Here is a 27,219-nt window from a genome sequence, read left to right on the forward strand (position 1 = left end):
GTGACAGTGCTGTGCTTTAGAAATGCTGATTGATTTACTGATTGATGCACTTGTGCAAGAGTCTGGAATGGATAAAGACGTGAAAAACAGAATTGAAGCAACATCACTAGCATCAGAGCTTGCCTCATATGAATTCCTGCTATGTTTGGTCATATGGTATGATATTTAAATGAGAATCAACACGGTCAGTAAACTGATGCAGAGTGAGAACGTGCAGCTTGATGTAGCTGTGAAACACGTTTAGGAACTACTTGCATTCTTAACAAATTATTGCTATGAAGGATTTACAGCTGCATTGATTTCAGGCAAATGAACTTGCAAATGAATTGGAAATTCCAAAAGAATTCCAATGTGGTCAAATGATAGCAAAAAAAAGAAAATGTTTGGATAGGAGGGGGCTGACACGCCAATATTGGATCCAAAAAAGCAATTTTGCATCCAGTTTTTCAATGCTCTTGTTGATACAGCAATTGTGTGCATCGACAGACTATTTGAGCAGTGAAAAATCACCAAAAGCAAGTTGGTTTTCTTTATAGTATTTCCAGCTTAAAAGACATGAAAAGTGGAGACCTACAAAAGCGATGCAATGATCTACACCATCTTCTGTCAGACAGCACAGCTGTTGGTGTTGTATCTTCTGATATAGATGGGTTTGAACTGCTTCAGGAAATTCCCTTTCTTGCTCAAGTCCTTCCTGAAAAACTAAATATGTTAGAGGCTCTTCGGTATATTTATATTAACAGGTTGGAAGACACCTACCCAAATTGTGTGCTTGCCTGAAAGGTTCTGCTCACAATTCCACTGTCAGTAGCATCTGCCAAACACAGTTTCTCATGCCTCAAATTTATAAAGACTTACTTATGCTCAACAATATCCCAGGAACAACTATCAGAATTGGCCCTTCTTTCAACTGAAGGAGATATTGCAGCAACATTGGACTACAGTGAAATGATTGATGCCTTTAGTAGAAGAAAGGCTACGAATATCACATTTTAGCGTGCACTGCTTCAGATGAGAAATCGAATTGTCACAATAAATGTTCTTATTCAATATTGTCCTGTCAGAAATAACTCATTAGGCTCTATACTATGTTGTTTTTCAGAATTCAACTTCTGTTTCGTGTTTTGTTCCTTCTTTAAATTGAGTTGCGAAATTCATGCTGATGCTCTGTTGCCACTCTGGTTCCTTTGAAATTTTGGGGGCATATCCTGATGCACTCAGAGGATCATCGCCGACTAACAATTGAAGGAGCTGGTAAGTGTTACACTCATTTTGTTGCCTTGTATTATTTCCCGGTTTGTTATCAACTTCCTGATAACCTGTTATACGTATATGTTTTTAGCAGGATGTAGGCAAAATGGGGAAGATTCTACTAATGACCTCTGGATGCCTACAGCACATGATACGAAGATGACAATTCCTTTTTTTTTTTATTCCTACCCCTAACCCCATTTTCCCCAAGTTGGATGGCCCCATAAAGTTGGGAATATATACAATAATGGTGCTGTCTTTTTGGGGAGATTGAGGGATTTTCATCAGAATCTTGCCATTCTGCCACTACCACTTCCTATAGTTCTGACACCAAATCAAATAGCTTGGTTTGAAAACCCTTTGAATCTGCAGCATACCTTCACTTTAAACACTCACATACTAGACCTTCCCTAATGAATCAATGCCAGGGAGCCACTCAATGAGAATAATCTAGAACATTGGAGTTACTCTATTTATGTTTCACTGCGATTGTATTTTCATGTGCTTATCAATTTACTTATCTCCTCATTGTTCAATTGCAATCCTTCCTTTTATCTGCTTTTTATAAGAAATGTAGATTTGCTCACCTGTTTTCCATCCCTTCATCGCCTGTATTCATTTTGTATTCTAAATCTGAAAGATTTGGTTCTTGGTTTTCTGCAGGCCTTTTTTTTTGTTCTGGTCAGTGATTTACATAACTTTCAAATAATAATAAAAAAATCATGTATCTGAACTTATGTTGCTATTCCTTGTTGCATAATTTGTACCAGTGATGCAATTCAATTTATTTTCCACAATGCTCTGGAATTGTTATCATGCACTGATCTGGAAACAATCTTTTAACATGGAGTAAAAATATCCATCTTTGTGAGACCTGCACCTAACTTTACCACCCAGTGTGACTAATGTAATCCACTTAATACAGTTTTAAAGTTTATGGACTTATTTCGTTTGGATATTTATCTTTTTGTCCATGTTACTGATATTCACATTAGGTCTCTGCAGTGATGTCAAATAAGATCAATAGTCCTGCAATGCCACTTTCTGCGATGTCACTTCTTGTGATGTCACATGCAAATTAGAGGGGCCTCACATCTTCCCTTTCGCCTGGGGCCCCAGAAGTCCTAGGACCGGGCCTGCAAACGGGCACCGGTTCATATTTTGTGCATCAGGCCCTCTCTTTTCGCCACTACAGCAACCAGGAGTTTCAATCACGATACACACTAACAACCACAACAAAACTTACAATGGTGCATCCAAAGTATGTCAGTGTGAATGACTTCCTTTCTATCTGTGACATAAATGATTTGCCAATGTTTGGGGGTGGGGAGGCGGCTATCATGTTACGTCACTACTGTCAATCACGCACTTTGCATAGGTTGCACAAGCAAAAACAGCTGGGAAGAGGTCCAAGATGGCTTCATATGAGCATTACGCTATTTTTTCACTATAACCTATGGCCTCTGCTCCGTATAATGAAAGTCAAATCAACCTTCTCTTTTACAGAGAAATGTAGGTCCTCTTCGTAAGAAAACACATTCGTTACAAATGACAGACCCCAGTTGAGCACCAAGTCTCATTGTTATACTTATTTAAGTTTGTCTGAAAGATACCGTGTATTCGCGATCTAATCAAATGTTTCGCCTGCCCACTTCCGTTTATCAAACCACAGTTTTGCCGTTAGCGCGGCGCGATTCAGGAGTTTAAGAGAATATTTCCTGATCGAGTTCTTCTCCGAGACATGTGGACGGAGGCGACTTTCTACGACAGATGGGGGGGGTTTCCGTTTCGTCACCACTATCTGGGCCTACCTTCCACCCTCTGACGTTCAGCATTCTTCGTCTGTGTTGATTCACAGTTTCTGCGGAATTGGTTCAATGAAAATTTAATTTCCAGGCGTACCCTGCCTTCGCAGCATCACAGCTCTGCTCTGCAGTTTTCCTGTCAGGCGACGGCAGAAATGAAAGTAACTGACTTTTTAATGCGGCCCTCTTCTCCTTTCCATCATCTCCTCGTCTTGACCTTTTCTGTACTGAGGAGCGTCCATCTTACACAAAAGATCACCCACAACCAATGCAAACGATCCAACCCCCCCTCCCCCTCTCATCAGCCGAAAACCACTTGAACGGCCCCCCAGCTTCTCTTACTTTTGCTCTGCCTCATGGAGAAGTCTGCTGTACTCCGGCGTGACGTATTGCACAGGAACGCAGAGAGCAAATGCAGATCTGCCTAAGGTTCTTCCATGAATGTGGTCCCCGTTTCTGAATCTCGGTGGGAAAGTGTCGGTCTCCCAGGACCAGTGCAACAGGTTGACTGCCGGTCTGCAGTGCGCACTAGGCAGTTTACCTGGAAGCAGCATTTCAGCTTTCATTTCCTGCCGTGGAAACCTTCTAGGTACAAAAAATCCGGGGCAGGTGGGCCCTCCCGCTCTCGGGCGAGGAAGGTTACCTGCCAAATGCAAGTGAGGCCTGGGGTGGGAGGAATCTATCTCTGCGTGAAGGAAGAGGAAGATGTACAGGGAGTGCAGAATTATTAGGCAAATGAGTATTTTGACCACATCATCCTCTTTATGCATGTTGTCTTACTCCAAGCTGTATAAGCTCGAATGCCTACTACCAATTAAGCATATTAGGTGATGTGCATCTCTGTAATGAGAAGGGGTGTGGTCTAATGACATCAACACCCTATATCAGGTGTGCATAATTATTAGGCAACTTCCTTTCCTTTGGCAAAATGGGTCAAAAGAAGGACTTGACAGGCTCAGAAAAGTCAAAAATAGTGAGATATCTTGCAGAGGGATGCAGCACTCTTAAAATTGCAAAGGTTCTGAAGCGTGATCATCGAACAATCAAGCGTTTCATTCAAAATAGTCAACAGGGTCGCAAGAAGCATGTGGAAAAACCAAGGCGCAAAATAACTGCCCATGAACTGAGAAAAGTCAAGCGTGCAGCTGCCACGATGCCACTTGCCACCAGTTTGGCCATATTTCAGAGCTGCAACATCACTGGAGTGGCCAAAAGCACAAGGTGTGCAATACTCAGAGACATGGCCAAGGTAAGAAAGGCTGAAAGACGACCACCACTGAACAAGACACACAAGCTGAAACGTCAAGACTGGGCCAAGAAATATCTCAAGACTGATTTTTCTAAGGTTTTATGGACTGATGAAATGAGAGTGAGTCTTGATGGGCCAGATGGATGGGCCCGTGGCTGGATTGGTAAAGGGCAGAGAGCTCCAGTCCGACTCAGACGCCAGCAAGGTGGAGGTGGAGTACTGGTTTGGGCTGGTATCATCAAAGATGAGCTTGTGGGGCCTTTTCGGGTTGAGGATGGAGTCAAGCTCAACTCCCAGTCCTACTGCCAGTTCCTGGAAGACACCTTCTTCAAGCAGTGGTACAGGAAGAAGTCTGCATCCTTCAAGAAAAACATGGTTTTCATGCAGGACAATGCTCCATCACACGCGTCCAAATACTCCACAGCGTGGCTGGCAAGAAAGGGTATAAAAGAAGGAAATCTAATGACATGGCCTCCTTGTTCACCTGATCTGAACCCCATTGAGAACCTGTGGTCCATCATCAAATGTGAGATTTACAAGGAGGGAAAACAGTACACCTCTCTGAACAGTGTCTGGGAGGCTGTGGTTGCTGCTGCACGCAATGTTGATGGTGAACAGATCAAAACACTGACAGAATCCATGGATGGCATGCTTTTGAGTGTCCTTGCAAAGAAAGGTGGCTATATTGGTCACTGATTTGTTTTTGTTTTGTTTTTGAATGTCAGAAATGTATATTTGTGAATGTTGAGATGTTATATTGGTTTCACTGGTAATAATAAATAATTGAAATGGGTATATATATTTTTTTTGTTAAGTTGCCTAATAATTATGCACAGTAATAGTCACCTGTACACACAGATATCCCCCTAACATAGCTAAAACTAAAAACAAACCAAAAACTACTTCCAAAAATGTTCAGCTTTGATATTAATGAGTTTTTTGGGTTAATTGAGAACATGGTTGTTGTTCAATAATAAAATTAATCCTCAAAAATACAACTTGCCTAATAATTCTGCACTCCCTGTAGAAGTAAACAGACAGCAACAGGTAACGACCTGGGTCCAGAAGTAATTACGCTTTGGCTTGACAAGCAGCCCCTTCTTTATCCCATTGGCTCAGCCAGCAGATATAGGACCACCTGCTACTTCCAATAATCTTGCATTGTCAATCTAAAAATACAAACTTGCCACAATTTCATACACTTTTTTTGGGATAAATAGAAGGAAAATGCAGAGCTGGGGGATGTGGGCGCCACAGATTATATCAATCTCATAAAGCAGCACTGTACTATAACCTTGCTCTATCAAAGACATGCACTATTATTGGTGGGCTTTCCGTCCACCACCTTGAACCGTTTATCAGGAAAAATCAAGGAAGGACCAACACGTATTTTTTTGCAAACAAATAATTGAAACATAAAAATATCTAGATTTGAAGATGGCACTGTTATTTATATCCATGAATCAAAAAAAGCAGATTTAAAAATTTAAAAAAATGGCTGCAGTTTTCAGAAGGCTTGCAGACAAAGTTTGCTGTAAAAGTTGTTAGGTCTGATGCGTACTAATGACATCCGGGCAGACAGCTTAGTAGACAGGACATGCTATCACTTTATCTCCAGGCACTTCTTGGAAGTAGGAGGTGACACTGAGCAAAAAAGGGAAGCACAAAAACCAAATGGCTAGGACCTTAATTACTAGGAACTCCTGGAGTATTTCGAAAACAGACCAGCCAGAAGAAAGAGACAGAGAGTATTGGAGAGCAATTTGAACTCCCTAACCTTCTGCCAAACAGTGATTACTTTAAAAGGAATAATAAAGGCCAATCCTAGAAACAGATAAAGAAGGGAAAACAAGAGGTAACTTCTCTAGTCAAGGAATTAATTAAAAAATCAATACACATAGTCCTACTTAACCTCAAGTACCCAGTAGTCTAAGCCTCAGGCACAGTCCTGCAATGGGTGCAATCACTAGCTAAGCAAGAAACAAAAAGATAAACTGTTAATGTCAGGAAACAATATTTATTTTCCAAAGTACTCTCGGGAAAAGGAAAGTCTTGGGAAATCTAAGGGCAGGAGAGCAGGGGCAGTGCCCCAGGCTCTAGGAATGAAACCCCGGTGGAGTAATGGAAGCTTGTTTAGACCACCTGTTCTAGTGAGAATGGAACTGAAGCCAGCTGACAGAGGGGTGTGCCACGCTGTCAGTTACTAACAATGAAATACAGATGTACGCAACTCACATCCTACATCAGTCAGAGGACCTATGTTGCAAGGTGGAGGCCAGGACCACCTCGATGAAACCGTTCCTTGCTTGGAATGGGGTGATGATGAGACCACGCTTCCCTCATTAGGTATGTGTTAAATATCCCACGGCTTCTGAGATACAAGTTATGAAAACATGGAAAAGCTGTTTCGCCACAGGTGGGTTAGTGTGAATAACAACATCAGAGAAGGAGAACTAATGGAATGTCCTCAACTTGACATTCATAGTATGTGAATACTATAGCATCCCTCATAGTTGCAGCAATACAAGAACATTAGGTTGCAAAGCAGCTGTACAGGACTGATTGATGGACTGTTTAAATATGACGACTACAACATATATTGAATCCCACCAAGTGCCAGTGACTTCACTGTGTTCTGCTAGTAGTTTGACCTGACACCTGAAAGCTCCATGTTGAAGCAGCAAACGCTATTGATAGTCATATTTTTGGGAAATTTGTAGTATTCGGCTCTTATTTTCGGGCGAACTGTGGATACTGTAACCAAGGATAGTGGATAAAGCACGTCTCCCAGCTCTGTTTAAGTAAGGACGAGGAGGTAACACAAACTGGGGTAACAGATTGAATTCCAACAGCATTCCACTATTTTAGTTGACTAAGTCTATACAACACTGAGAGCAGAGAAACTGAACAAGGACTGATTAGTGTCATCGGATTTCTTTTTGGCAAACAGAGACATTTGGGCACGGGGATTTTTGGACACAATGAACGCTGCCATTTCAGCATCCACCATCAAAGCTTATTGGAACATGGCTATCATAATAATATTTTTAAAAAGTACCTAAAAAGAACCCTTAAATTAGAGGCCAATATTGCTATTGTATATTTCATGCAAAATGTTTGTTTGGAAAAATACTTTGGACCTACATTCAAGGCTCTTTAGAGAACAAAGCATTAACTCATCAATTCTCAGGCAATCTCTGAACAAGGAGTATAGGAAATTTACTGCTTTAGACTTTATTTGAGCACAATTAAATATGTAATACTCAATTGATCTGCTGAGTTTGGGGCTTTTTGGAGATTTTAAGAGAACCTTTGGTTTGGGGGCTCATTCTCAATTTTATGGCAAGACCGGAGGCTCCTATTATGCGTTTCTTTTCTTACTTTATTAAATAGCAGCAGTCAAGAAACTACAGTTCCCATAAGACCAGAAGAAAAGGGCCAATGGGAATCAAAAAGTGTACAACAATTACAACCAATTAACATATACAAGGATTCCCATGGGCAGCGGAAAACCGGCGGTACACCGCCGGTTTTCCGTTTCTGACCGCGGCTGTACCGCCACGGTCGGAATGCCCAAGGGAGCACCGCCAGCCTGTTGGCGGTGCTCCCGCGGTCCCCGGCCCTGGCGGTCAAGGACCACCAGGGTCGGAATGACCCCCTAAGTCCCTTATTTCGAGTTTGGCGGGCGGAAAAGGCCGACTGCCAAACTCCTGCGGTCAGGTCACCGCCAATGCGGTGACCTTCCTGTGACTCCTATTTCGAGTTTCCTGCTGGGTCAGTGGGCGGAATCGGAGTTTCCACCCGCTGGCCCAGTGGGAAACAGCCCACAACATTGACGCCAACTCGTAATTGAGCTGGCAGCAATGTTGCGGTGCGTAGGGTGCAAAAGCACCTGTCACACTTTTCACTGTCTGCTACTCAGGCAGAGAAAAACAAGATGGGGCTGGCCATGGGGGCCCCTGCACTTCCCATGGCAAGTGCATGGGCAGAGTAGGGCCCCCATGGGGCCCCCTGCACCCCACCTCTGCTAGATTTTACACGGCGGTGCAACTGCCATGTTAAAGCTGGGGGAGAGGGAAGTCGTAATCCCCAGGGCGGGGCTGCATGCAGTGCTGCCCTGGTGGATTAGGACCACCGGCACCGCCAGCCCCTCCTGTGGCAGGAATCTGGCAGTGCCGGCAGGCCGACCGTGGCGTTTTTGCCATGGTCATAATGTGGCGGTCTGACTGCCGCCAAAGCGATTGGACCACCGCTTAGGTGGCGGTCAGATCGCCACTTTGAGTCTGGCGGTCCTAGGACAGCCAGACTCATAATGAGGGCCTAAGTAATTGCCCCACCTGAAAGCTTTGTTTTAGATGAAGAATACCAATCAAGCTATACCCACTGGATGAGTCCATAATAAGGGCAAAGGTCCTGGGTTGCTTGTGTTCCGGTTCAGGGAGGTCTTGGTTTGGCAGTTCGGGCTGGACTGCTTCCATTGCAGCAGGGTTAAGACTGATTTGGATTCAGCTGGGTCCAAGCTGAGGTAGCCCGCTGTGCATAATAACAATGGACTGGGATACAGCTCAAGTAATTACCAGTGGCTGAGATTAATTCAAACTTTCCATCCTTCAGTTTTTGTATACTTTGGACAAAGGAAGCATTACGTCCAGAGAACAATACACAGATCACGGATGAAGCCTGTGGTCAAAGAAATGAGCCACACTAGGTTTGCTTCAAGGCTGGATTGGCTGCATCGGGCATTTCCTCAGGAAGATGGAAGAGTGGGGGCCTGTTTTGTAGCAGTGCATTAGTTTTAAAAGCACTACTAAGATAATGGCATATCCAGCAGTTTTTGGGCAACAATAAAAGTGTTGATAACTCTTGTGATTAATGTACCTGCTGATGGGAGTTTTGTCTAGTAAGCAGTTTTAACTCATCTAAGGTAGTGCAATGGACTAATATGCCTGCTGGAAAGAGCTTGTACCATGCATATCAAAGAACAGTATTTTATGTGCATACCTCAGTGAGTTACTGCTTTTGTCACAGATATTTTTTGTTATTGTGCACTTCATAAGTTACACAGCACAGTGAGCTATGAACTGCCATCAATGAGCTGCATGCAGACTGCATGGTACAGGTTAGAAAGTTATGTTTTCTTCCCAGTCTTTCATTATCCTGATATTGCTAAAAAAGTTTTGTTTGCAAAGAAATACATTCTTATTATTAAAGTCTGCCTAACCACTGTTTTATGTTCTGAATCCTCAGTTTTTGATTCTCCAGACCAAGGACTCTTAAAAATACCAGTGTGGATGACATGTAAATTCTACATCTTACATTCCCCTTTGTCTTTTGTAATATTTTCTATACACTGATTTACATGCTTATGATTCATTGTCTCTGTACTTGTGTGTGATGTAAAGTGCACTGACTCCCTAAACTGGTATGAAAGGTGCTATAAAACAAATGAAATACATGTGAGAGAGGGGCCACGTAGAGATGAGGGGCATTGTTGGAGGGTGATAGTAAGAGAACCACTAAAGGGTCCCAGAAAAGATTGTTGTATACTGGTGCACAGTAAGGTCAACCTTTACTATGCTATAAAAGCTAATGACAATTGAGTATATAATGACAAATGTGCTGTAGAATGCACCATTGTTCTCCAAATTCTCTTGGGGTGAAACCCCCCCAAGCACTCCTTTGTAGTAGTCAGGCTTGCTAGCTGCACTCGCTATGCACTGTATTGAGGGGTGGGTTGGAGGGGGTGACAAAATTTGCCAGAGCTGCTTTGGGTTACCAGTTTGGCCCTGGTTTGCTTTTGTAATCGGCAGCTCTGGGTGTTATATTATTCATGCCATCCCGGCCTACCAGGTGCGTGACAGGCATGTGACAAATATGGCTACAAACCTACTGCCTATCATAGGCGAGTTGCACAAGTGGTTACCTCTTCCCTTGCCCTACCAATGCATACAGAAATGTTTAAGGAATGTGACTGTGTTGTATTTGAGTGCGTACCCTCGCGCACGGCCTCGCGACTAGAACCCCATGGTGAAGGGGTTGCTAGGCGTTTTGACGGCGGTGCGAGGGAAACGCCAGGGGCAGAGCAGAGGGAGATGACGGTTGGACGGAGTGGCGGTTCTGGGGGCGCTCGGAGACTGTTGAACCGATCGTATTTTACATATGTAAAATAAAAGTGATTTTGTGCTCACCGTCCTCCTCGCATACTTCATTGTGGCGACGAGGTGGTCAGGTCTCCGAGCACAGCGGCCCACGCATCAGCTGTTTAACAGCTATTTACGACATTGCCCCCAACTCCTTATTTATGTGCCAGCACGATCGTTGAGGATCTACACGAAGACGGCAGGCTTATTTTTAGAAACTGGTTTTCTCCACCCCGTGGGAGGAGTTTCTTTCTCCTGTGTTACGCCAACCAGCTATAGAAATAACCTTTTTGTGTCTTGATGTGAAGAGGTTACAAAATTGAAGATGAACCATTGCTGAAGAAGGGTTTGGTTCTGCGGCGCCTCCGCTGTTCATTCAAAAACAAGTTTGCTAAAAAAAAATGAAAAAGGAAAGGAACATCTCTACCCGCTGTGAACGCATAATGGTCATTTACAACACATTTGAGGAGATATCTATCCATGATTCAACTATCTAGGAGGCAATAAGGGCTAGTTGGATTATTTATTTATTTGCAACATACAAAAATTTTCAACATACTAACATTTTTACAAGAAAGGGCGTTACAATTTCTGTTCCTGTTTCTAGGAATATTTGTTTTTATTTTATTGTTGGGTGCACCATGCAATCTGTTCTCCCTCCACCACCATTTCTAGAGAGCCCTGGCAAACCACACATAGTATGGAAGCAGTGGTATGATGCCTTCAAGACGTACTTAGGGGCGATAGGGGCATAACGGTATAGACCTGAACGCAAAAAGTGTCTTCTCCTGCATTCCACTGGTTTCGAAGGGAGGGCTATTTTTAAGCACCTACCGGATTTACAATAGGACGATGGTGAAATGGATTAGTACCAAATAGCTGTGAAGAAAATGAGCGTCAGGTTTGATGCTCCTCCCAGCTTAGTGGTGGAAGAGAGAACAACTGTTGTACCTGGCTTTTTGACAGGGTCATCCCCAAACTTTTTGCCTCCTTCCTCCTATTTTTTCTGACCTGTTGTTGTTGGCTTTTGACCTCTGGGCACTTTACCACTGCTAACCAGTGCTAAAGTGCATATGCTCTCTGTGTAAATTGTACTATTGATTGGTTTATCCATGATTGGCTATTTAATTTACTTGTAAGTCCCTAGTAGAGTGCACTACATGTGCCTAGGGCATGTAGATTAAATGTTACTAGTGGGCCTGCAGCACTGGTTGTGCCACCCACTGTAGAAGCCCCTTAACCTTGTCTCAGGCCTGCCATTGCAAGGCCTGTGTGTGCAATTTCACTGCCACTTCGACTTGGCATTTAAAAGTACTTGCCAAGCCTAGAACTCCCCTTTTTCTACATATAAGTCACCCCTAATGTGTGCCCTAGGCAACCCCTAGAGCAGGGTGCTGTGTGGGTAAAAGGCAGGACATGTACCTGTGTAGTTATATGTCCTGGTAGTGTAAAACTCCTAAATTCGTTTTTACACTACTGTGAGGCCTGCTCCCTTCATAGGCTAACATTGGGGCTACCCTCATACATTGTTGAAGTGGCAGCTGCTGATCTGAAAGGAGCAAGAAGGTCATATTTAGTATGGCCAGAATGGTAATACAAAATCCTGCTGACTGGTGAAGTCGGATTTAATATTACTATTCTAGAAATGCCACTTTTAGGAAGTGAGCATTTCTTTGCACTTAAATCTTTCTGTGCCCTTCAATCCACGTCTGGCTAGGTTTAGTTGACAGCTCCTTGTGCATTCACTCAGACACACCCCAAACACAGGGTACTCAGCCTCACTTGCATACATCTGCATTTTGAATGGGTCTTCCTGGGCTGGGAGGGTGGAGGGCCTGCCCTCACACAAAGGACTGCCACACCCCCTACTGGGACTCTGGCAGACAGGATTGAACTGAAAGGGGGCTTGGTGCATTTCTTAGACGCTCTTTGAAGTCACCCCCACTTCAAAGGCACAACTTAGTATAAAACAGGGCCTCTGCCCTACCTCATGAGACACTTGCTGGAGAAGAAACCTGAACCAGAAACTACCTCCTGCCAAGAAGAACTGCCTGGCTGCTCAAAGGACTCACCTGTCTGCTTTTCTACAAAGGACTGCTGCCTTGCTGTTGGCCTGCTGCCTTGCTGAACTCTTGTCTGGCTGTAAAAGTGCTCTCCAAGGGCTTGGATAGAGCTTGCCTCCTGTTCCCTGAAGTCTCAGGACCAAAAAGACTTCTCTCTTTTACTTGGACGCTTCGTGAGCCGAAATGTTCGACGCACAGCTTGTTCTGCGGCGAGAAAAACACTGCACACCGACGCAACGCCTTCGGGACGACCGAAACTTTTACGCACGGCCTCGCAAGGACAACACTGCCCGACTTCCAAGGAGAAATCGACGCGACGCCTGCCATGAGAGTGAAATTTCGACGCACAGCCCCGCTGAACGACGCGCAGCCGGAAAACAAGCAGGAGAATCCCCGCACAGACCCGGGACATCTGGTAATCCCCGCGACCCATAGAAGGAGACGGTCCGCGTGCCGGAAAACGACGCACGTCTTCCCCCGAGTGAAAAATAACTACACAAGTCCGTGTGTGAAGGGGCGCAACCGACGCACACACCATTTTTCCTCCTGTAGAATGACGCACGTCTCCCTGCGTGAAAAATAACGACGCAAGTCCGTGTGTGGAGGGGCGTAACCGACACACACACACCATTTTTCCACGCATCTCCTCTTCTGCGGCCCTCTGCGGAGATTTCCCACCAGAAACCAGGTACTTTGTGCTTGAAAGAGACTTTGTTTGCTTTTTAAAGACCAAAGACACTTTATATCACTTTTCAGTGATATCTTTACAAATTCATATTGCATCTTTGATCGTTTTGACCTGCAAATACCCAGATAAATATGATATATTTTTCTAAACACTGTGTGGTGTATTTTTGTGGTGTTATATTATGGTATTGTATGATTTATTGCACAAATGCTTTACACATTGCCTTCTAAGTTAAGCCTGACTGCTCGTGCCAAGCTACCAGAGGGTGGGCACAGGATAATCTTGGATTGTGTGTGACTTACCCTGACTAGAGTGAGGGCTTTTGCTTGGTCAGAGGGTAACCTGACTACCAACCAAAAACCCCATTTCTAACATTGGTGATCAGCGGTGAGGATAGGACTTGTGTTTGTGCAGTGACATACAGTAGCTAAGTATTTCACTACCTCCCCACAGTTGAAGGTCAACTTGATTTTTCATCTTTTTTGCTTTTGGTTCTCTGATGTCCTCCTGGATATACTATTGATATTTTGGACTTTGGATTTTGGTTTTTGCCGGTAAGACCTTATCAGCAATGAGATTGCTTACCTACTCACTCTTTGTGCCTACTGACCACCTCACTAAGGCTGACCTAAGGAGGCTTTGCAGAAAATGGGGCCTTCCTGTATCAAGGAGATCTACTAAGATGGAAATGCTACATGCCTACATAGTCTGGGGGGAAGATGGGCAGAGAGAAAGGCAGAAAAAAACCAAATGACTAAGTACCCCTCAGATGAGGAGGGGGACTGCTCAAATGAGGAGGAAGACTACTCAGATGAGGAAAGAGAACCAGTGAGAGATGAATGGCTCCTAGCTCAAGAGCGGTGGATGGAAGAGCTAGATGAGCAGCTTGAAAGGGCTGAGGCAGCAAGACTCTTAGCCCTAGAAGAAGAAAGGACTGCAGCTCAAAGCTGAGCTGTGAAGAGCTGAAACTGGAGGCCGGAAGGGCTGAGTCCAGTTCCGATGGTGGCAGCAAAAATCTTGCATCCAGTACTGCTGAAGAAGGGCACAAGCCCAGAGATGTGGTGCCCAACTTGAAGAAGGGAGTTGACACACCCCAGGTGGTTCAAGGGTATGAGGTAGTTCCCGTTATGCACAGGGTCCCTGAGAAGGATTGGGGAACTGGCACAGGGAGTTATATTCCTACTAGGGGGAGGGACACTTTACTGACTCTAGCAGAGAGTGACAGAGAAAAGGGTTCCCCCCTGGTGGACGTCCTGGATATAGAGTGCAGAGACATCCCAGAAGAGTATGGGTTGAGTGTTAGGGACACGCAGATACTGTCTCACCAGTCTCAGGAGGGTGATGTAGAGTGCTTTTCCAAGGCTGAGTTACTGGGTGGTTGGGTGAAGGGTACTGTGGTTAATACATGTGAAGGGCAGAGTGATGTAATTGCTGGAGAGCATATGTCTGGTCCTTATTTTCCAGAGCTACGCCAACACCAGGTGGAGTGTGAGATCTCTGACCCCAGGGAACTTACAATGGAGGCAGACTTCTGGGTGAGTACCAGAGAGTCTGAAGAGGCATTTGGGGGTGCTCCTGAAGGAAGTGGTCTAGGTGGTTCCCAACCAAGAGAGGTGGGAGAGGATTGTAGTGTCCCAGGTAGGTCCCAGGTCCTAGAGGGTTCCATGAGGGAACACCAGGAGGGAAGCCTAGCCTGTACCGTAGGGCCACCTTTTGAGGGAAGCCCCGCAGTGTCAGAAGAACTTGGGGGGGGGTGACTGTAGCCAGCATCCCAACAGTTCTGGTGACTGGCAGTACCACTCCTAGTGAGGGGGTGCAGAAGTCCAGACATAGGGTTGAGAGGGGGTTGCAGACCCCAGTGGAGGACCTTGAGAGTCAGGGGTCAGCTCTGAGAGCAGAGCCCCCCAGGAATGACCCAGGTGAAACCGTTTCTGGTTTGGGGGAAACCCAGACTCTGCGGCATGGGCAGAGGTCGGGAGACCTGCGCCAACCAGACTCTTGTGTGACCCTTGGGGACGGTGTGTCCCTTGTGGGGAGTGAGAGTCCCCCCCAGGAAGTCCTGGCATGCCAGGCAAAGATTCAACCTCAGGGTGGTGACTGGGTTGGATAACTGGGTTCAGAGGTTAAACTCTGACCTGGTGGGGGGTAGGTGTGCCCCCCAGAAAGTCCTGGTATGCCAGGCAAAGATTCAACCTCAGGGTGGTGACTCTGGGTTGGCTAACCAGGTTCAGAGGTTAAACTCTGACCTGGTGGGGGGTAGGTGTGCCCCCCAGAAAGTCCTGGTATGCCAGGCAATGGTTCAACCTCAGGGTGGTGACTCTGGGTTGGCTAACCAGGTTCAGAGGTTAAACTCTGACCTGGTGGGGGGTAGGTGTGCCCCCCAGAAAGTCCTGGTATGCCAGGCAATGGTTTAACCTCAGGGTGGTGACTCTGGGTTGGATACCCAGGTTCAGAGGTTAAACTCTGACCTGGTGGGCAGTAGGTATGCCTCCCAGGAAGTCCTGCTGTGCCAGGCAATTGTCCAACCTCAGGGTATTGACTCTGGGTTGGGTGGCCAGGTTCAGAGGTTAAACTCTGACCTGGTGGGGGGTAGGTGTGCCCCCCAGAAAGCCCTGGTGTGCCAGGCAACTGCCCAACCTCAGGGTGGTGACCCTGGGTTGGAGAACCAGGTTCAGAGGTTAAACTCTGACCTGGTGGGAGGTAGGTGTGCCTCCCAGAAAGTCCTGGTGTGCCAAGCAATTGCCCAACCTCAGGGTGGTGACCCTGGGTTGGAGAACCAGGTTCAGAGGTTAAACTCTGACCTGGTGGAGGGTCAGTGTGCCCTCCAGGAAGTCCTGGCATGCTAGGCAATTGTTCAACTTCAGGGTGGTGACTCTGAGTTGGATGGCCAAGTTCAGAGGTTAAACTCTGACCTGGCGGGGGGTAGACGTGCCCCCCAGAAAGTCCTGGTTTGCCAGGCAGTGATCCAGTCTGAGGGTACAGACCCTGGGCTGGAAGACCAGATTCAGGGTGTCCCCCCGGACCTGGAGGGAGGGGCTACTGATAACAGTGCCCCTACCATGTTGTCTTCTGAGGAGGCCACTCCTAGTTGGAGGGTGCTGGACCCCAGAAGGGAGGGCAGGGGAGGGAAGCCTCACCCGGGCCCTAGTCCAACCTGAAGGTACAGACCCCAGGTTGGAGGGCCAGTTGCAGGTTAACAGCCCTGCACTGGTGGAGGAATGGTACAGGGCAACTTCTATAAGCACCCTGACCATGTTGGACTCTGGGGGTACCGCTCCAGGAGGGAGGGTACAGAGACCCAGAGGGGAGGACCAGGTTCAGGCTGTCATCCCTGACCTGGTGGAAGGGAGAGTGGTTAAAGGGTGCCCAGCACCTGGGGCTACCGCCCCCACTCTCCACAACCACAGTGGTGGGAGAGCTTTGAGAGGCCTGGGGCCTGGCTCTCATCCCTGGCAGCTGTCAGTAACCACTATGGCTTGCTGTCCGGGTGGACAGAGTTATCCCTGGGGAGGGGACAAGTGTCACACCCCGAGGGTAGAGTGGGCAACACCACTGTGTTAGTCCTAGTGGTACTATCCTGCTCTGGGATACATATGTGAGCAAAGTAAGGTTAGGTGCTGCACAGATGGGATCCGCAGGTAAGGAGAAAGGTTCCCCATGGATGGGCTTAGTGGGCCCTGAGAGTATGGACAGAGGGATCCAATTGGAGTCAGGAAGGCGAAGAACTGGAGCATGCCCCTGCTGTTGTGGGCCTGGGTCCTTGTTCTGTCGCCTCAAACAGGGAAGTACATCAGGATAGTGATTGTTCTCCCCTGGCTTTAGGCTGGTAGGGGGTCATGTTGTACCTGGCTTTTTGACAGGGTCATCCCCAAACCTTTTGCCTCCTTCCTCCTATTTTTTCTGACCTGTTGTTGTTGGCTTTTGACCTCTGGGCACTTTACCACTGCTAACCAGTGCTAAAGTGCATATGCTCTCTGTGTAAATTGTACTATTGATTGGTTTATCCATGATTGGCTATTTAATTTACTTGTAAGTCCCTAGTAGAGTGCACTACATGTGCCTAGGGCATGTAGATTAAATGCTACTAGTGGGCCTGCAGCACTGGTTGTGCCACCCACCGTAGAAGCCCCTTAACCTTGTCTCAGGCCTGCCATTGCAAGGCCTGTGTGTGCAGTTTCACTGCCACTTCGACTTGGCATTTAAAAGTACTTGCCAAGCCTAGAACTCCCCTTTTTCTACATATAAGTCACCCCTAATGTGTGCCCTAGGTAAGCCCTAGAGCAGGGTGCTGTGTGGGTAAAAGGCAGGACATGTACCTGTGTAGTTATATGTCCTGGTAGTGTAAAACTCCTAAATTCGTTTTTACACTACTGTGAGGCCTGCTCCCTTCATAGGCTAACATTGGGGCTACCCTCATACATTGTTGAAGTGGCAGCTGCTGATCTGAAAGGAGCAAGAAGGTCATATTTAGTATGGCCAGAATGGTAATACAAAATCCTGCTGACTGGTGAAGTCAGATTTAATATTACTATTCTAGAAATGCCACTTTTAGAAAGTGAGCATTTCTTTGCACTTAAATCTTTCTGTGCCCTTCAATCCACGTCTGGCTAGGTTTAGTTGACAGCTCCTTGTGCATTCACTCAGACACACCCCAAACACAGGGTACTAAGCCTCATTTGCATACATCTGCATTTTGAATGGGTCTTCCTGGGCTGGGAGGGTGGAGGGCCTGCCCTCACACAAAGGACTGCCACACCCCCTACTGGGACTCTGGCAGACAGGATTGAACTGAAAGGGGGCTTGGTGCATTTCTTAGACGCTCTTTGAAGTCACCCCCACTTCAAAGGCACAACTTAGTATAAAACAGGGCCTCTGCCCTACCTCATGAGACACTTGCTGGAGAAGAAACCTGAACTAGAAACTACCTCCTGCCAAGAAGAACTGCCTGGCTGCTCAAAGGACTCACCTGTCTGCTTTTCTACAAAGGACTGCTGCCTTGCTGTTGGCCTGCTGCCTTGCTGAACTCTTGTCTGGCTGTAAAAGTGCTCTCCAAGGGCTTGGATAGAGCTTGCCTCCTGTTCCTGAAGTCTCAGGACCAAAAAGACTTCTCTCTTTCACTTGGACGCTTCGTGCGGCGAAATTTTTGACGCACAGCTTGTTCCGCGGCAAGAAAAACGCCGCACACCGACGCTGATTGACGCAACGCCTTCGGGACAACCGAAACTTTGACGCACGGCCTCGCAAGGACAACGCCGCCCGACTTCCAAGGAGAAATCGACGCGACGCCTGCCGTGAGAGTGAAATTTCGACGCACAGGCCCGCGGAACGACGCGCAGCCGGAAAACAAGCAGGAGAATCCCCGCACAGACCCGGGACATCTGGTAATCCCCGCGACCCATAGAAGGAGACGGTCCGCGTGCCGGAAAACGACGCACGTCTTCCCCAGAGTGAAAAATAACTACACAAGTCCGTGTGTGAAGGGGCGCAACCGACGCACACACCATTTTTCCTCCTGTAGAATGACGCACGTCTCCCCGCGTGAAAAATAACGACGCAAGTCCGTGTGTGAAGGGGCGTAACCGACACACACACCATTTTTCCACGCATCTCCTCTTCTGCGGCCCTCTGCGGAGATTTCCCACCAGAAACCAGGTACTTTGTGCTTGAAAGAGACTTTGTTTGCTTTTTAAAGACTTAAGACACTTTATATCACTTTTCAGTGATATCTTTACAAATTCATATTGCATCTTTGATCGTTTTGACCTGCAAATACCCAGATAAATATGATATATTTTTCTAAACACTGTGTGGTGTATTTTTGTGGTGTTATATTATGGTATTGTATGATTTATTGCACAAATGCTTTACACATTTCCTTCAAAGTTAAGCCTGACTGCTCGTGCCAAGCTAACAAAGGGTGGGCACAGGATAATCTTGGATTGTGTGTGACTTACCCTGACTAGAGTGAGGGCTTTTGCTTGGTCAGAGGGTAACCTGACTACCAACCAAAAACCCCATTTCTAACAACAACGTTCTGGCGAAGATGTTGACACTTAAATTTCGGCGTTGCGTCTTTTGGCTGTAGAATGTCAGTTTGGAGTGCTGGGTGATCAACTCATCAGAGACCAATTTATTTGTCAAGGGACAGACAAGTCTATCAGACAGAAATTGTTATCGTTGGACAATCCAACATTGACTGAAACTATAAAAATTGCTAAGAGCATCGAATCTTCGATCAAGTCGTCCAGAGAAATTGAACAGGCAGCAGCTACCAGGGTCAACGCCGTCATCAACAGAGAAGATAAAAAAACAGTAGTTAAAACAAGCGGACAGAAAAACATTAAGTTTGCTAATTCTAATGTTTTTTTTAAACAAAAGAATGATTGCTTTAGATGTGGAAATGTGCCTCATCAAAAAGGGTTTAAGAGTTGTCCTGCATGGAATATCCAATGCAGGAATTGTGGCAAGGTTGGGCATTTTGCTAAAGTGTGTCAAGGTGGTAAACGTGAATCTGTCATGACAGTGATGGATGAGAATGAAGAAGCAGTTAAGCACCTCATGGGAGAGGTTTAGGATATGGTTTTAGTTGTTGATAGTGGAGAGGTTAAGTCTGGTGATCCCGATAACTGTGTGGATCCGTATGTGTGCGTTAGAGTTGGAAACAAGTCCTTGCGTTTGCTGGTGGACTCAGGGGCTAGGATCACCATGATTACTCTCGACTTGTTCAAGCAGAATTGGAAAGAGCGAGCTCTTGAGCCACCAGACAGGGCTCCAGTGTCTTATGAAGGGAGGAAGATTGAGCTTCAAGGTTTTTTTGAGGATATACTTGAGTTTAGGGGGAGACGTATACATGGGAAAGTTTATGTAGCAGCTAAAGGTTTGAACATTTTAGGTTGGTTCCATCAGGGTTTGTTTGGTATGGTGTTGCGACCAGGTACATCAGAACAGGTTGCAGTGATCAGAGAAACTGATGTGATTGAAGGTCTACTCAACGAGTTTCCTAAAGTTTTTTCAGGTGAGTTGGGAAAGCTGAAAGGTTTTAAACATAAGATTAAAGTAAAATTGCATGCTGCCCCTGTCAAGCATAAGATTAGGTCTGTGCCTTTCAGTGTGAGAGAAGATCTGGAAAGAGAATTAGAAAGTTTACAGAACAAGGGGATTATAGAACCCATTGAGTCCTCTTTGTGGCTTTCTCCACTGGTGGTAGCGAAGAAAAAGAATGGAGAGTTGAGAATTTGTGTGGACCTGAGAGCGTTCAACAGAGAGATATGGGTGGACTCACATCCCTTACCTAATATAACTGAAATGTTGTCTACCATTAAAGGCGCAAAGGTGTTTACGAAGTTAGATTTGGCCAGTGCATATCATCAGGTGGAGCTGGATCCCGATTCCAGGTATTTGACAGCATTTGTATCGCCTTTTGGTGTTTTACAGCTTTGCTGCATGCCTTTTGGGTTGGCGTCGGCAGCCTCTGTGTTTCAAAGGATTATGTGCACATTGTTGAAAGGTATTTCCAATGTACTGGTGTTTCAGGACGATGTTTGAATTCACGCCCCTGATCTACAGGCCCATAACAAGATCCTCAGAAAGGTGTTGCAGAAATTCAAGGATCATGGCATCGTTCTTAGAAGGGAAAAGTGCCAATTCATGAAATCCTCTGTGGAATATTTGGGTCATGTGAGGGAGGAGGGTGTTAGCCCGAAACCTGGTTTGATTGATGCTATTAAGGCAGCACCTCCGCCTTCTGACAAAGCTGGGGTGAAAGTGTTTTTAGGCATGTGTGAGTTTTACTCCCGGTTCATACCGGAGTATGCTAGTCGGGTTAGAGTCTTGTCAAATTTATTGAAGGATAAGACCAGTTTTGAGTGGAGTGCTGAGTGTGAACAAGCGTTTGAAGATATCAAAGTCCTCTTAACTCAAGCCAAAGTGTTAAAACCGTATGACCAAAGGTTCCAATGTTGCCTAACAGTTGATGCCAGCAATATTGGATTGGGGGCTGTGTTGACTCAAACTGTTGGGAGTGATGAAAACACCATTGGCTTCGCGTATAGAGTTTTAAGGGCACCAGAGGTGCATTACTCTGTCATCGAAAAGGAGTTGCTGGCCTGTGTCTGGGCCATTGAAAAATTCAGAAGCTATGTGTGGGGGAGGCATTTTGTATTAAAGACAGATCACAAGCCTTTGGTTTCAATCTTAAAAGGAACAAATGATAAGACAGGCACACCTAGAATTGCTAGGTTAGTAGCTAGGCTCATGCAATACGATTTTGAGGTCATGCATATTCCTGGCGGAACGAATATAAGAGCAGACTATTTGTCGAGATTTCCCAGTCAGATTAGTTCGATGACTGATGAAATAGTGGACGATGAATGTTGTATGATTGCAACGGTTGAGGTTGACCATGTCTGTGTTTGCTCTGAGACAGAGTGGAAGGAAAAGTTGGCTGGAGACAATGATTTGTGTTCTGTTATGAGGTTCATTACTGAAGGATGGCCTTATGAGAAAGACTTGACGTTGGCGATTCAGCCATTTTGGAAAATTTCAGATGAACTTACAATTGAGGAGGGCATTCTCTTGAGAAATGATAAACTCATTCCTCCGGAGGAATTGAGGAGTTCAATAGTGAAGAAGGCGCATGAAGGTCATTTGGGCACCACTATGACCAAAAGACGAATACGTGACAACTTTTGGTGGCCACGTATGGACAGTGAAATTGAGCATTTGATAAAGAATTGTGCTATATGTTCTAATTCTGACAAGAGTCTGAAAACTGTGACACCACCCCTTATGCCTATTGCGTGTCCTGGAGGTCCGTGGCGAAAATTGGGGGTGGATATGGTGGGACTCTTTCACTTACTTAATTCCAGTCTACGGTATGCATATATAGTTGTGGATTATTTCTCGAAGTGGCCTTATGTAAAATTTGTACAGGAGCCTAATGCTAGATCTTTAGTGACCTTCTTAAGAGAAGTGTTTATGAATGAGGGCTTTCCGGAAGAAATTATTTCGGACAATGGTGTTCAGTTCGTGTCTGAAGAGTTTAAAGCATTTCTGAACCAAGGTTCAGTCAAACACCTGAGATGTTCCCTCTATCAACCTCAAACAAACGGTTTGGTGGAGAGATTCAACTGTGTGGTGGGGGACTGTATCAGGTGGGCACTGAAGAATGGGTGTGATGTGTTGGCATCTGTACAGGCTATGCTTTGGTTTTACAGAACAACTCCTCATTCTACCACAGGGGTATCTCCTTTTGAAGCTCTGAAAGGGAGAAAGCCAATACCCAAATCAAACCTGGGTGGAAGTCTAAGTTTTTTGAACAAATGCTAGTTGGAGAGCGTGCTGATGTTATCAAGGCCAATGTGGAAAACAAGCAGTTTACACAAAAGAGATACTTTGACAATAAGAAAGGGGCTAAAGAGTAATTTTTTGTGGAAGGTGATAGGGTAGTGATAAAACTGCCAACGTTTGTTAAAAAAGGTTAAGCAAAATTTTCCGAAACTGTTTGTGTTGAACGTGTTTTGGGCAATGCAGTGAGGGTGCAAGGCAACAAGTGGTGGAACAAATCCAAGGTGGTTAAACTGAAGGGGAACTGGGATCCTCAGGGTGTCACCAGGCGAGAGTTAGTGGTAAGATCGGACATGAATAAGAGCGGAGATGAGGGTCTTGTGTTACGCAGGAGTGATAGAGTACGAAAGTTACCTTGGAAACTGTGTCATTGAAGGAACGAGTTATTACTCTGCAAACTGCATTACTATTCTGCAAACTGCATCAATGTTAATGTTTATTTTTTTAGTGTTTTAGTTCTTTTGTTTTTGTTTTAGGGGAGGTTTGTTAATATTTGTTAAAAAAATAAATAACAAAAAACTCAATGTTGTATTTGAGTGCGTACCCTCGCGCACGGCCTCGTGACTAGAACCCCATGGTGAAGGGGTTGCTAGGCGTTTTGACGGCAGCGCGAGGGAAACGCCGGGGGCAGAGCAGAGGGAGATGACGGTTGGACGGAGCGGCGGTTCTGGGGGCCCTCGGAGACTGTTGAACCGATCGTATTTTACATATGTAAAATAAAAGTGATTTTGTGCTCACCGTCCTCCTCGCATACTTCAGACTGACTGTCCAATTCCTGCAGGCTTTTCTACGTCACGCCTGATACGTGACAAACTGTCATACGCTGTTGGCTTTTCTCAACAGCAGTCAATAGGAATTCTCAAACTGCCTACCTGGGCTATTTGCTTCCTCGGGAAGGATCCAGCAAATTACAACCCATATACTGGCACCTTTCCCATTCTTAAATGGGCTGGGTGCCCTCAGCATTATTTTTAAAGGAATGCAAACAGTGAATCTTATTATACTGTGTGCTCAAAGAAAAGCTGGAAAGGTGAAAATCGGTTATAAAAATGTTTCATCAAATCAGAAAAAAAGCTGCACAAAACAAAGAAACAGGATATCCTTCCTTATGTGAACTCCAATGAAATGGCAACAAGATCCCCGTGTAATGTCTAAATTCCATTGTTCATGACTGACATTTACTTAAAAAAAAAAAACAAGATAAACTGCAAACATCATTAGTCTCAAAGTTGACATTCTTGGACTGGGATAAAGAAGACATACAATGTGGAACTGTCTTCCAAAAACTGAATTATGACAGTTAACCTCTGACCTTTTGGTATATTCTTTCAATTGAATATATCATACTGACAAATAACATTTAACAAAAGCTAGCAAAGCCACTGGTCACCTTTTGGACCACTATTCCATTCCTGCACTAAGGCTCTCCGAATGTCCAATTTGATGGAACCTGTTTGTGTTCAGAAGGAAAGCTACCATATAGGCCACAGGGTCCATCTACTGAAGACGCCCAGGCTGCTCGTTACACAATTCAACTGAGTCATTACTGGTTTCAAACTATTTGTAATTATAATGCTGTTTAATAACACAGTTGAACTTTTTACACAAATCTGATTCTTTCTGGGAAATATCATGTAGCTGTTGGGACCACAAGTAACCATGAGCTATTCGATGAAAGTCAGTAAGAGCGCCTTGTAAAACATCAGTAAGTTTTAAGAGCAGACATTTCCTTGGTTTGATATCACCAATGAAATAAGTTTGGATCATAAGGATTAAAGAAAGCAGACTATACTCTAACAAAACATTATTACCTGTTGCTCTGAAGCTGCAGTATGGCGAACCTCTTGAGCAGGTGTCGGGTTATTAGCACTTGGAAAAAGTCCATGACGAAAAGGTGTAAACAAGCGACTCCAGTGAAACATCCCAACCTGGAAACAAATCATAAGTTACTAATTTTTGTGCAAAACGTGGATCACTGTTGCTTCTTGCTTACTGAAAAACACAATAGCCGCTTTCCTGCGATACGGCTGTGGCCATTCTCTACTAACAAATTACATCACTGTTGTACTAAGTAATCATTCTTACTCATTCTTTTTTTCCCCAAAAGACTTTTAAACACAGAGCAGGCGGCAGGGCGGCACACAAGTCTCTGCAGTTTACATTCTTACCGTAAATAGGCGTGTCCTCACCATCAGCTTTACCCACATCCTATAGCTACCCTGCCATATCACTGTGACGAGTTATTTACGGGACACAGCTAGTCGTTTATCATCTTAACAAATATTACTACCCTCCAGTATTATGGGTTATTCCACTAAAAAGCCCTGCTTTGACCACTTCTCTAATGTGGTACGGTGACATGCCTGGTAAATTCTAAAAGTGAATGTAAATTTCTGCCATGAAAGAAGTACGTTATCTTTTTTTCCTTGTTGTCAGTAGCTACTAGGGTACCATATTGGTGTGGTATGGCAGTTCATTTTCTTTTCAGTTGCTTTCTTTTTAGGTCGAAGCCTACCAGAAAGTGCAGCTATCTGGGTTGCTAACAACGTCTCAGGGACATTTGGAAAGCTTCCCAGGGAAAGCATTCTGCCCGTTGTTTACCACTGGCTTTGTGGTTTGTAACTCACATTTGTTTGTTTTCTATGTGCTGGCTCTATTTGTTTTAGGCTGTCCCGCTAGAGTTCGCCCCTGCCCTTACCCAAACCTTATTTACTGTATTCATTCACTGGTGCTCGATTTCTGTAAACAGACCTTTAAGTCTTGTTCTCATCTTGTCACATTTGCTGTGTATTCAAAGACAGAGGTCAAACGCCAGCCTCTGTCTTCCAGGGTGATTGGGAACCACATGTACAAAGGTAAGTGTTTGCGATTATCAATTCGTGTTTTTTTGCGATTCACTATTTTGTAATTCAAAAGACCCATGTTCAATTGTATAACATATTTTGCGATTCCCAGTGGGTCGCAAATAGACCTACCTCATAAATATTAATGAGATATATCTCGGTTTGTGATCCACTGGCAATCACAAACATCACAGGGATGGTGGCCTGCTGGCTTCAGCAGAACACCATGTCTGTGATTGCTTTTCAACAAAGCAATCTTTCTTCTTTTTGTTTTTTAAGAGTAGGCCGTGGTCCTTAGGACCACGGCCTGCTCTTAGAATATGTTTTTACAAACATTCAAAAAGGGGTAAGGGTCCCTTGCGGACCCCTTTCCATTTGCAAATAGGTTACCACCTACTTGAAGAAGGTGATAAAATGTGAATGTTTTGCGACCACATTTCGGTTGCAAAACATTCTTACATACCACTGCGATTCCGTATTAGGAAGGAACGACCTAAACACGCCCCTTCCTAATACCAAATCTCAAACCTAATGTGCGATTCGGTAATAGGTTACTGAATCGCAAATAGGGCTTTGTACATTTGAAAAAACGCCTTTTTGTTCTGCAATCGGCATGTTTGTGAACACAAAAGCTCTTTGTAAATGTGGCCTTAGGTATTCACTTTTCTTTCTCTAACTTCAAAGTGGGAGGATTTATGTAACAATCCTGTTGGGACCATGGGAGTGCTTGAGGAAGGCTGTACAATTTTATTTTTTTGCTAGCACACAACAAAATGTAAATGTCTGTAAATTAACTATGCAGATATTTCAGAATTAGAAATGGAGCACAATTTTGGTAATTCTGAAAGGTGTTGGAAACAAATATTTTAAAACAATCAAAACAAATAAATACAGGGGATAACATTTCTACACATTATTTTTTGTGTGCTGTATGCTATAATTTCATCTGAAGATGAGCTGGCTGTAATGGAAGTGTGAGAACACATCATGCATATTCCACTCTATGCCACTCCACTCCACTCTGCACCTTTTCACACTATGCAACTCCACTGCATGACTGCACTCTACTCTGCACAACTGCACTCTAAGCCACTTCACTCAACACCTTTCTACATACAGCACTCTACTCTGTGCCAATGCACTTTACCCTATGGTAGTCTAAGCACCACTACACTGTTCACTGCATTCTACATTCTGACCCACTCTACTCTATGCCACTCTGCTCTGCAACATAGCACCTAATGCCACTGCACTCTAGTCCAATACACCCTACTCTGTACTACTCTACGCTGAAACAATCTAATCTATGCCACTGCACTCTGCACAACTGCACTCAGTACCACTCCACTCTGCTCTGTGACACCACACTCTACTCTGCACCACTGCACTCTACACATGTTCCCTAAAATCAATGCATTCTATGCCACTGCACTACAACTACTCTGCACCACTTCACTCTGTGCCACAATACCATATTCTGCAACACTCTACACCACTGTACTCTACTTTGCAGCACTTTATACCACTGTACTCTACACAAACTGTACTCTAAACCACTTTATTCTACTTTGCACCACTGCTCTCTATGCCACTCTACTCTGCACTACTCTACATTATTGCACTGCACACCAATGCACTCTATGCCACTCTACTATACACCACTGCACTTTTTGACAGTCTACTCTGCAATACTGCACTGTCTGCCACTCTATGATACTGCACTCTACTCTGCACCACTCTACACCAATGCACTTTATGCCACTACACTCTATTCTACTACACACAACCCTGCACCACTGTACTATACGCCACTTCACTCTACACCAATCTACTAT

The 27,219-nt window shown here is 45.0% G+C and overlaps 1 protein-coding gene across 1 annotated transcript in view; it reads right to left on the reverse strand.

The window, feature by feature from the left end:
• UBAC2 (UBA domain containing 2) overlaps positions 1–27,219 on the reverse strand; it is a 695,090-nt gene that overhangs the window by 136,814 nt on the left and 531,057 nt on the right. The window contains exon 8 of the mRNA XM_069205081.1: positions 24,353–24,469. Within this exon, the coding sequence (XP_069061182.1) occupies positions 24,353–24,469 (117 nt within the window). The remainder of the gene's footprint in view (positions 1–24,352; positions 24,470–27,219) is intronic.

This window comes from Pleurodeles waltl, chromosome 8 (genome assembly GCF_031143425.1).
Source record: "Pleurodeles waltl isolate 20211129_DDA chromosome 8, aPleWal1.hap1.20221129, whole genome shotgun sequence".
NCBI classification, from domain to species: domain Eukaryota; kingdom Metazoa; phylum Chordata; class Amphibia; order Caudata; family Salamandridae; genus Pleurodeles; species Pleurodeles waltl.